General features: G+C 54.2%; 2 protein-coding genes across 2 annotated transcripts; one reads left to right on the top strand and one right to left on the bottom strand.

The window, feature by feature from the left end:
• The first annotated feature begins 7 nt into the window (after positions 1–7).
• On the top strand, positions 8–9,985 carry BSPRY (B-box and SPRY domain containing). Its single transcript, XM_035312558.1, has 5 exons — positions 8–116; positions 1,003–1,233; positions 3,009–3,034; positions 4,030–4,154; positions 8,173–9,985. Exons 2-5 carry the CDS (start codon positions 1,045–1,047, stop codon positions 8,697–8,699), a joined length of 867 nt encoding a protein of 288 aa, XP_035168449.1. The 5' UTR covers positions 8–116; positions 1,003–1,044; the 3' UTR covers positions 8,700–9,985.
• Positions 9,986–10,370: 385 nt separating this feature from the next.
• Positions 10,371–11,351, bottom strand: HDHD3 (haloacid dehalogenase like hydrolase domain containing 3). Its single transcript, XM_035312559.1, has one exon. The coding sequence runs from the start codon at positions 11,269–11,271 to the stop codon at positions 10,555–10,557; it is 717 nt and encodes a 238-aa protein (XP_035168450.1). The 5' UTR covers positions 11,272–11,351; the 3' UTR covers positions 10,371–10,554.
• Between the last annotated feature and the right edge of the window lie 95 nt (positions 11,352–11,446).

The raw sequence follows: 11,446 nt of genomic DNA, 5'->3' as shown, positions 1-11,446 counted from the left end.
TTGGCTCTGTGTTTCAGAACAAACTCGTGGACCAGTGCGAGCGGCTGCAGCTGCAGAGCGCTGCCATCGCCAAGCACGTGGCCGAGGTGCTGCCCGCCAAGAGCCAGAGCGTCCTGGTAAATCCCTTCCCTTCCCTTTGCCCCGGCGTGGTGCTCCCGGGGGGCTCCTCTGCTCCCGGGGTTTCTCCTCCTCCTCCCCTTACAGCTGCTTCGCTGCCGCACGTGGAGGCTGAGCGCCGCGGCGTGTGAGTGGCGGGCGGCAGGAGCGTGGCTGTCAGGGCACGGCAAGGTGCGGCTGTGTGCCTGCCCAGTGCTCAGGCTTCCTTTTCTCGGGAGCTGCGCTGTGTTGCCGAGCACTTTCCATCTCAGTGCACCACGTCGTGTCTGCTCCACGAATGCCTTCACTGAATGGGCAGAGCTGAGATGGCACTGCTGCATGTGCCTCTGGTCTGCGCTCCCTCCTGGGGTAATTTTGCAGGCTTCAAGATCTGTTTCTGTTATTTGAAGTTTTTAAAAAGCCAGAACACACTGGTCGTTTGTTCTTCGTTTGCCAAAAAAATAGAAGAAATTTATTTGTGCTGGTGTGCTGCCATCTCCCATTGAACTAGGACCAATGTCTCAGAGCCGTGTTTCTGTTTGTGTCTCGCTGTCACTGAGGACAAAGACAGTTCTCATGGTCAGGTCCTGTTTCTTGCTAGTAGTGAATTCTGGAAGTTTTGAGGAGGGATGGCACTTTGGTCCCTGCCAGAGCAGCCAGTTGTCACTTACATGCCACAGTGATTAGTGGTTACTGCACATTTACTTTGGCGGCTGGTTGGGCCTGGAGGCAGTCAGCAGGTTTGGGCCTGGTTATCCCATTCACCTCTGTTTGCATCACGATGGCTTGGGCTCATTAACAGGGTAATCTTAAAAGCTGAGCCTACAGAAAGCTGGCGGAAGCTGTTGGTGCTCTTGTTTGGGTTGAAGCAAGACTGATATTTCTCTTCTTTCCTTGCTCTGGCAGACTGCGGCCAATGGGGCACGAGAGTTGGTCATCCAGAGGCTGATGTTTGTAGGAAAGGTGTGTGAAAATGAAGAACAGCGGTTACTGGAGAACGTACATGCAGAGGAGGAGCGGGTGCACCAGAGCATCCTGACTCAGCAGGTGCACTGGACTGAGGCTCTGCAGAAGTTGGATGCCCTACGAACCTACCTGGTGGACATGATCACCAACCTGGATGACCAGGGCTTGGTGGTGAGTACCCCCCCTCATATCGAGGGACAGGTCCGTCAGCCCAGAAATGGCCTAGACAATGACCTGGGTATTGTGAGACTTAAATACGGTGTTGAGTAGCTTGCTGCAGTGACAGCAAGGAGATGGGATTGAGCAGGACCTATGTTTGCAGGTCTAGAACGAAGAAGCTTTTTCAACTGTTCAAGAGAAGCCCCCTTGTTTTCTTGGTGGTTCCTGAGTGTCTGTTCTGCCTGGTTTCACCTTTGCTTTGAGTTGTTTTTTTTTCCCACCTTTGCAGTGAGATTTAGCTGTCAGGACCATTCAGGCTTGGATCTCCAAGCTATAGGTTTGATGCTGCCCACTCAGGTGCCTTCCAGGCTTGACAGCCAGGACAGCTAGAGCAGTTAGACTGGGCCATCAGCTTTCTAGTGTTCTGTCTAGTTTTAATAAAAATGTGATCCTTGGGAGCACCTGCAGCTATTCTTCAAAGCCTGACCTGTTGTCTGGCATACCTCTGTGTTGGGTATTTATCATACAAAGCAGCCTGCGCTTGCCTTTGCTCAGTTGCTTTTCTGGCTGTTAAATTGTTGTGCTTTACTAGGTGACTCCTCTCAGTTTAGATGCAAGCAGGTAGGCATTTTACATCCTTCTCCTTGCTCTTAGCTGCTGCTTTTCAGATCTAACTTTGTGAAGAGGGTGGCAGGAGTTCTGCCTGGAAGACAACTGATCCACGGACAGAAGGTAGATGACTGTCCCTTCAGTGGTAAACACGATGTCTGTCCTGCCTCGGCATCCTGGTGGCTGGGTTGTGGCCTCACTGTCGACAGTGGAGGCTGGAACACCTAATTTTCTTATTTCTCCTTTTACCACATAATGGAGGGGAAATAGAGTTAATGAATTTTGGGTTATGGGTGTTGGCAATTGTGTCCATCAGGAGTTAAGTGTCATCTCACAGGAAAATGAAGAGGCGCGTAGCGTACCCTGCAGCTCTCTGTATTAGCAGGGCTCAAAAATCCTTCTCTGGTATTTGGGCTGAACCTAGGGAATGGACCATTGTCAGCCCGTGTAGAAGTGGGATTGCTCACAAAGTTACTTGTGTCTTGGCTTAGGTTCTCTAACTCTTGCAGCACCTTTACTGTTTACTGAAAGCTTTCAGGGTTGTTGGCTGCAAGCACAGGATGTTCCTGCAGTGTCCCAGCAGGGTGGGGAGGAGGGAGGGATGCAGAAGAGAGCCTGACAGACAGATGGGGATGGGGTTTTCACACCTGGGGCAGGGCACAGCAGTAAGAGTCTCCCAGATGCAGACAGCTTGGTGTATACCAAAGGGTACGGGGTCTGATCCACTTCTTTGTGGTTCCAGAGATGTTCTACCTGCTGTAGGTCTCCCTCGTGTTTCCCTTGCACCAGATGAACCAGCTGCGTTCGGTCTTCTGCTCACCACAGCTTGCACGCTCAGCAGAGCCAGGGCAGGCTGTCTGGAAGCTCCCACGCCCCACTGGAACCACCTGCCCAGTCCCTGGCTCAGCAGAACAGAGCTGTAGATACAGGGAAGGTGCATCACTGTCAGCCATTCCCACTCATTTTCTGAGTCAAGGAGTGAAAAGTGCTGCAGCCAAAGAAATGGATATTGGACACTCCCTGAAGTCAGGGCTGGGGTGAGGGCTGTTTTATGTGGGTCAGGAAGGAGAACGGTGCTCCCTGGGTCCCAGGTTTGCTATGTCCCAGCCTGTGTTTGGGATTAATCTGTGGGGTTAATTAATTTCAGCTGTGTTGACTCTTTCTCTCCTTGTCCACAGCGTGCAGAAAAAGAGATCTTCGAGAGGTTAGTACCTGGCCACTCCTGAGCCTTTTCCTCACCCCTTTTTCAAGCTTGCCTGCACCTTCTGCATTCCTGGTGTGAGCAGCGTGCCATAGCTCTGCCAGTGGTGACACCCACTCTTTCCTCCCTTGTGCTGCTTTTGCTGAGGACAAGGACAGAGCACAGAGATGCCAACGTGTCCTCTGGTCTTTGCTTCACATGCTGCACTGCACCAGAAACACTGGAGACCAGGATGTGCTATGTCTCTCCAGAGGCACCGGCAGATGCTCTGGCACTCGCTCACAGGAGACCTTCTCCAGCTCCTCAGCAAACAACACGGGGCTCCTAGCGAGATGGAGCAAGCCGGTTCCTGGCCTGGTGGCAGGAGGTAGGATTGGATTGTCCACCCGAAGAGCTGGCATGCTCCGGGACTATTTCTGCCTGGAGTGGGCCTGTAGAGAACAATAAACCTGCTGCAGCACATCACTGGCAGCCAGTGCCAGAGCCTCAGCCTTCGCTCACAAACATGCATTTGTGTGGTGCTGGAAGCCACAGGAACCCAGCAAATCCTAAAACTCCTTGATACGGTGCATGAATTCTGGAGTCCCGGCTCGCTCTGCTCTAACAGTCAGGCTTTGTCCACAAAAAAAAACTCACAGGGAAACCTGATTCCCTCCCTACAGCCTGTTCATTATTTTCCTCTTGTATCTCGATGGCCGGTCTCAGACACATTTAATCTGTGTGTGCTGAGTGAGGAAGCTGTTGACTCAGGCTAATGGTGCTGTGTTTTAAAACCCTGAAGCCCTTTCAGAAGGGACTGTGATCAAAGCCAACCGAAAGTATCGCTTAGGAGGAGAGCTTGTCTAGAAACCCCCACTGCAGTTTCTCTGCAGCAAGTGCCGCCCTTGCAACTGCTCCAGCTCATATTTCTGAACTGCTTCCTAGTGATCTCTATGAAGACCTCTCAGACTGTCAATTAATCACTAGACTTCAAAATAACCCTTGTGTTTCTTTGCTAGGGCAGAGGTGGCGGAGGGAATCTTGGAGCCGCAGGAGTCTGTGAAGTTAAACTTTAATCAGCAGTGTGTTCAGAGTCCACTGCTGCACCGGCTGTGGGCCTCTGCTGTTCTCTCCTGCATCACAGGTCAGTGTCTTGCTCAGGTCTCATCCTCTCTGGAGATCTGGATTTCTGCAAGCTCATTTGATTTTTGCCTGTAGAAACATCCTGATGCTGTGTCCTGCCCTGGCGGGAAGAGGACCTGGTGCCTTCTGCCCCCTCTGCTGACCCAGCCCCTGCAGGCTGCTTGGCGCTCCCCAAGCAGGTGTGCAGCAGCAGTAGCTGTAGGGGGTTCAGGAGAGGGGGACAGTGGCTCAGAGCAGCTGCTGGTGGCTAAGAGGAGTACTGGAGTTTGAAAAGACCGTGCCTTTTATCGTCTCCATTGCATAACCTCACTTGGCTTCGTTTCCCATTTTCCTGGATCACTTGGTGACACCAGTTAAACTCCTGCTGCCATAAGGAACTTGGCCTTAACTGCCTTCAGCATTGCCCTACTGGTGGTTTTAAAAGGGGCTGAAATCACCTGTGCAGTGTTTGTAAGGCACTTGATAACATGCAGGAGCGAGAAGAGAGCAAATGCAGTAGCTTTCTGATCATAAGCAGACCTTGTGGCTGTGCACGAGCTGGTGGTTTGCTAGAAACGTTTGGGGTCTGTGGTCTGGCTCAGCTCTTGCTGTACAGCCGACGTGGCGTCAGAGGCGTTTGCCAGGCCAGTGATGTGCTCTGCATATGGTTTTACCAAGGTGCTGCCAGCTCTGAGCAGTCAGAAACAGTTTTCTTCATCAGCGATCTGCTTGAATTGCTGATTGTGAAATGTTTGCTTCTAGTATTATTTACAGGACATCATTAGAGTGTTTAAAATGTTTTTTTGTTCCTCAGAGGAGGTGACATCCTTCAGAATTTGAACAGTTTTGTCCTGTGTGTCTCCTCGTGAGCAATCCTTTGGGTGATCTTCCCAAAGCTTAAGTGATAACTTCTGTTTTTTTGCTGGCCTGGCCCTTGATGTCAATGAGTGGTTCCCAGTTTTTCCCTCTTTTCAGATCCCTTTAAATTTGTGTGCTTCTGACTGATATTGCTCTAGGGTTTTAAAGTATTGGCTGGGGAATCTGTGCACACCAGACTATGCCAGCATTTTTCTTCCACTGCAAACTCTGGTGTTGTTCTCCCTGTGCAGTTAATTCAGTTTGATCTGTTCTGAGTCTTTGATTACTGGCACTCATGCAAAATCCTGCAGCTGCACATTGCCAAAGCTAAGCAGGTTCTCCTCAGCAGATGTTCAGAGCTGTCAAGGGAAGCAGGGAACCTTTCCCTAATTCCCTTTGTTGTGACGTGATTTTGTTATGGATTCCTTTCCCAGTAATGTCCTTGTCAGATGTAGTGACCTTAAGTCATTAGGTCCTAGTAGTGGGTGCACTGTTGGTGCACTTAGTACATGGAGATTTCACTCTGATGCCTTTTTGATGCCTTTTTTTTTTTTTTTTTTTTTTGTGGTTAGATATAACAAGTCACTGTCATAAGCTGAGGGTGTCTGCCTTATTGTTGCTGTCTTGCTAGTCCATAGTCCACCCAGGACATAGCCTTAAAAACTTAATATTAACTGCAGTGGACCTAGCTTTCATGAAGACACCATAATGTTACGTTTTACTTGGTTCTCCCTCCTCCCAAAGACAGTTGAATTAGTGACCATCTTGTTTATCTGCTTTAAAAAGGTTAATCCCAAGCCTTGGCAGTTTGTAGGCTCTCAAAAGCTTGGAAACCAGAAGGTACCAGAACCTCCATTTCACTTTTTCAGAAATAAAAGCGAGTCCTTTGATGCCTTCACGTGGCAGCCAGGCATTTATCGCTGACGTTTGTGCTTGGCAGCTTCTGCCTTCAACCTGGAGGTCACGTAAAGCCCCTGGCACTGTTTGAGGAGGGGTCTAAGCTCACAGCCAGCAGCCCCGGTCCATCTGGGGCAGGCACTGAATGGTGAGGCCGGCCGGCCACGAGCAGTGAGCCCTCCACGGAGGTGAGACATCTCGCCCCTCTCTGCCTTCAAAACTCGCAGGCTGCAGCTGTCCAGCTGAGGTGCCGGGCTCTTGTGCAGTGACCTTCTGGCCTGGGGAGTCTGCGTTCACCATGCTGCCTGCATCTAGGCATGAGTGTTTGGGTTCCAGGTGGGAGAGTTTGGAAACAGGAATTTTGATTTTTAAACACAGTAAAAAGTGCTGCAACTAACACATACCTACTTAAGAGACATGAACTTATCTACTCAGCGCCCATTGCTTCTTGGAAGTGGCAAGGCCGCTGTGAGGGTACCATGCTGAGGGAGTGACACAAAGAAAGTAGATTTTGAGGTGAGGTGACTTCCTGGGGGAGTTGTGTGTCAGAATATACAGGAATATCCAGAGGGCAGTTTTAATGGTGACAAAACACTTTGAAGGAGGAAAATTCACTGCTCTGTATTCCTGTGCTCCTCTGGAACCACATTGCAGCGAAGTTACGCGGCTGTGATCAGGGCAGCGCCTGGCTTCCTGGAAAGTCAGCCTTCGAGCAGGCAGCGCAGGCACAGCGTGAGCTGTGGAAACCTGCGTTGAGTGCAGTGTGGCAGGCAGGGATGCTGCAAAGCATTTGGCTGGCACTCAGTGGAACAAGCCATCAGCAAGTGAGGCTGCGTGCTTCAGCTGGAGGGGGTGCTGCCTTAGCTCCTCTTTCTGCCTGCGGTTACCTGCGATGGCAGCTGCCTGAGGTGCTGGCCTCTCGCATGGCACGTCCCCGGTGTGCAGGTTGGGCTCTGGGACGGCCGCGTTCAGGGTGCAGCCCAGTGGTTTGGGTCTCTGAGGGCCTCATCCTGCCGGCTGCTGAACTCCAGGCAGAAGGTGATGAGGAAACAGCAGGAATGGGCTTCGCGTGGTCGAGATCTTCCTGCGGCCCAACCCAGCGGGACGGTTGGGAGAGCAAATGACTCACCGGCTCCAGCCCTGTTTCTGTGGCAGTTGAAGATATAAAATGAATGAGTGAGGGTGGGGAGGGCAGGGTGAGGAAGGGCACCTGCAGAGAAACCCCATCTCCCCGGGAGTGGGCAGGGGTGAGTCACCTGGCATCAGCCTTTCCCTTTGCTTCGGGATTTTATGTGGCAAGGGGGATATTTGAGCAGTTACTCGGTACTCACACCCTGCCTGCAGACTGCTGCGTGTCCCATGGGGAATGGTGGCGCAGGGGGAAGCGTGTGGCCCAGGCAGGGCGAGTGGTGCTGTGTGCTGACCCTGAGGGTGTGAATCGCTGGTTTTGTCCTGTGAGTTAAGGACCTGTCCTTGTGTCACAGCAAAACTGAGCCAAGTCGCAGCCTGGCTCATCTCTAACGCCTGGTGCCACTTCCTGAGGCTGCTCCGAACGCAGTTGGGGCCGATGGGCAGTGCTGGGTGGATGAACAGCTTGGGCTGAGTGTGCCTTGGAGGAGGGAAGGGATTTCCCCGCCCAGCCCTCCTTGTTCCTGTGTTACTGGCTTTGCAAGTTTTCCCAAGCAGCAGGCGGCTCTGACGCACCTGGCTCAGGGAGGAGCCGGCCCCACTCAGCACCCGGGCAGGGGCACCGAGGGAACAGGGCTGAGGTTTGGGTTGCTCCAGGCCACGCGTGGAAACTGCTCCCAGCCTCTGCCTGGATCACTGTTCTTCGTTGGGATGAACCAAACCATGGCTTGGCCACGCTGCTGAATTGTCTTTTGTGACAGAATAAGATAAATGTGTGTGGCTGCGAAACATTTAGTGCATGGATGGAGAGGCAGCTGGTGAAATGTGAACGCTGCAGAGCCACGGAGGTGGCTTTGGCAGCCCAGCCGGATGGGGCAGGGCTCCCGGGCTGTTGCCTTGGGTGTGTTTGTTCGGTTGAACAAGTGCTAATTCCTCTCTGGATTTGGTCCCTGGCTCCCAGCTGGCTCCTTCTATCCTTTCCCAGGCCTTGAGAAGTGGCAGTATGAGTGCTGTCCTTGTCACCGTGTCACCCTGCGGGAGCAGATGCGCAGGGGTGTTGTGTGCTGAGGGTGGTGCTGGTAGCTCTGGCTGTGACTGCTCTGGGGGGTTCGGGCAGGGGCAGCCCACTCTGTGCTCAATGCATGCTTCTCTCCCAGGCTCTCAAGAAATTCACATTGACGAGAAAACTGTCAGCCCCCACCTGAGCCTGTCGGAAGACAAGAAAACCCTGACCTTCAGCCCCAAGAAAGCAAAGCTGGACTTGGACTGCCCTGACCGATTTGACCACTGGCCCAACGCTTTGGCTACCACAGCTTTCCAGACAGGGCTCCATGCGTGGAAGATCAGCGTGGAGAAGAGCTGCGCCTACAAGCTGGGGGTTTGCTACGGCTCGCTGCCACGGAAGGGGTCTGGCAACGAGGTCCGCCTGGGCTTCAACGCTGCCTCCTGGGTCTTCTCGCGCTATGACAAGGAGTTCAGGTTCTTGCACGCAGGTCAGCCCCAGCCTGTGGAGCTGATCAAGTCCCCGGCCGAGATCGGCGTGCTGGTTGACTTTGCAGGAGGGGAGGTGCTCTTCTACGACCCTGACTCCTGTGCCATCCTCTTCTCCCACAGGGAGACCTTTGCGGCACCGCTCTATCCCGTCTTTGCAGTGGCGCACCACAGCATCTCGCTCGTCCAGTGAGCGAAGCGTTGCGCTCGCTGATGGGGCATGAATAGATGGTTGTATGTGCAGGGATTGTATACACAACACACAGTGCCTTCATGTGGTGAAAGCTGCCCAGGCTGGGCTACCAGCTCGCACGCAGTGGTCAGGAAAGACCTGCCTTCAACCTGTCTGTTCTCTTGTTTTACAACAGCTTTCCTCTCCTCCTTGAGGCTACCCCATACCTGATGTGTGCCCTTCGGGACCCCAGTATTACCCTGTAGCAGGGACCTTTGGGGAAAACCAGCATCAGTCCCTGTGTCCTCTCCACACAGTGCCAGCCTTCCCGAGCCCTGGGGGATGCCACTGGTGCGTGCAGGTGTGCAAGCCGATGGCCCTGAGCATTGCAGCTCTGCCACAACCCCCCTGTGCTGGGAGCAGACTGCGCTGCAGCTGTAACGTGCTGCTGATGGCACTGCTTGGGCCAAAGGCTTTTGTGATCTCCCCTTAGCTTCAGCACTGCTGGCTGGGCTGCAGGGCTGGGAGAGGAGCTGGGTGGTGCAAAGCTCCTGCTCTGCAACAGTGGTTCCTGCTGAGCCCAGCTCAGTGGGGGGGAACCTTGGTCCCAACACTGCATTTTGCTCATTGTGGAGCTAGAGAGCCAAATTGTGAAAGCAGCTGTGCTGCAGCATGGGATCAGCGTAACACCTGGCTCTGCCAGCCCTTTTCAGGTGAATCATTTAATTCCTCTGCAGAACAAGGGCTTCTTTCCAGCCCTGGCAGGGGGAGGAGCACAGGCAGGGGGCAATTCATGCTGCAGGAATGAAAAACCTTCAGTAAAGGTTTAAATTTGATGGTGGGGTTAAAAAATAAAAATCAGGGGAATAAGTATGGAAAAACAACAGGGAGGAGGCACATAGCAAGGAACGCTGTTGGGGACGCTCTGGGCAGGAGGCACTCTGTGCTGCAGGAAGGATGCTACCAGGTGGGGCTGTCACCCATGGGGGACACACATTGGAGTGGTGACATCCCAAGGGGACTGTGGCCCATGGAGGCTCCCATGCCAGAGCGAATGAATGGAAAGTAACCACTAGCGCTGACCTAAACTGAGCTGCTTGTTGCTCACCACAGGGATGGAGAAGGCCGTGTGTAATGCAGTGAAAACAGGTGGTTGCTATTAGGAGGGGAGAGAGGTGTTGGACTGACGTCGCTGTTGGGTGAAGGGGAAGGAAGGTGTTTTCCTGGTGTTTAAAATTTGTCATCTATTTCTCAATATCCAAATTAATAATTAAAAGTTTTTTTGCCAGTATGTTAAACTAAAGAGACATCCCCAGCTCCAGACTGCTTTGCCTGCAGGAGGGCTGTGACTACCTCCTGCCATGGCTCCAGGGGAGGGAGGTGCTGGCAAGGTGGCAAACCTGAGGTCCACCGGGGTGTGGAGGGTCAGTGCCCTCTGGGTGCTCTGTGCTGGCTGCCTGTCACCAGGACAGGAGCAGCCACAGCTCTGCGTGAGCAGGGGATGACTGGGAGGGATAAATCTTGATGTCTGCCTCCATCCCTCTGGACAGAACTGGCTTTCTGGAGTTTAGAGATGAAAGGCTGGGTGAAATGCTTCCTGTGCTGCTCCCAATCCAGTCCCCAGCTCCAGCAGGGGAAGACACCACCGCTGACCCTCTCCCATACGGCATTTTGAAAGAACACAGCAGAAACGCTGAGCGTGCCAAGTACACTTTATTGTATTGATGACACTATTGCTCTGTGGGCAGTGCTTCTCCCTACACTCAGAAATGTTTGTTTCTTTTCCTTGTCCCAAACTGCAGCAAGAAATCACATCTATGAGTGGTTCACTACTCAGCAGCAGCACTGGTCCTTCCCCAAAACGCAGCTGTTGCCGTTACCCCTTCTCGATGAGGGCCAGCAGGTGGCTCAGCGTGGGCAGGACGTGCCCTGGGGGCACCTCTGGCTGCCCACCCTGCCCGGCGGTGCGGAGCAGAAAGCTGTGCATGCCCACCTCTCGGGCAGCCCTGTAATCCCTGGCGTAGTCGTCCCCAATGTGAGCCGCCTGCTCAGGCAGGACCCCGCCGAGGCGCAGGGCTTTCTCAAAGATCCTCCTGTCCGGCTTGGCGAAGCCCGCGGTCTCGGAGGTGAGCACAAAGTCAAAGTGTCGCCGCAGGTCGCACTGCGCCAGGATGTCTTCAAGCCGCCTGTCGAAGTTGGAGACCACCCCCATGCGCAAGCCGCGCTGGCAGCACCGGCTCAAGGTCTCGCTGGCTCCGGGCAGCAGCTCCCAGTTGCGCGCGCTGCAGAAGTCCCGGTAAAGGTTTTCGGCCATCAGCGAGAGGACTCCGTCTTCGTGCACGCCCGCGAGCCTGAAGGTTTGTTTCACCACGTCCAGCCACCACTGCTTGGAGCTCAGGCCCTGGCCCTGCCCGTAGTTGGGGAAGCGCCTGCTCTGGGCGCCGTACGCCTCCCGGAACGAGCTGCTGAGCGCCTCGGGCTGCACCCGCACGCCGTGAGCCTGTGCCTCGGCGCAGTAACTCTCCCCCACGGGCTGCCGGAGCCGCAGGAGCGTGTCCTTCACGTCCCACGTCACCAAGCGCAGCCGAAGCATTGCCCCGCCGCCAGGCAGGGCTCGGGGCAGCCCGACACAAACGCGGCGGGGACGGCCCCGCTGCCGCGGGCGGGCCTGTGCTGAGGGCGGCCGGGGGGCGGCAGCTCGGCGCGGAGGGCCGCGGGCACCGGCCCCTGCCCGAATCGCCCGCCCAGGCGGGGGGAGAAGCACGGCC

The sequence above is a fragment of the Oxyura jamaicensis genome (genome assembly GCF_011077185.1).
Source record: "Oxyura jamaicensis isolate SHBP4307 breed ruddy duck chromosome 17 unlocalized genomic scaffold, BPBGC_Ojam_1.0 oxy17_random_OJ72473, whole genome shotgun sequence".
Taxonomy (NCBI): domain Eukaryota; kingdom Metazoa; phylum Chordata; class Aves; order Anseriformes; family Anatidae; genus Oxyura; species Oxyura jamaicensis.
This window is presented reverse-complemented; position numbering and strand designations above follow the sequence as displayed.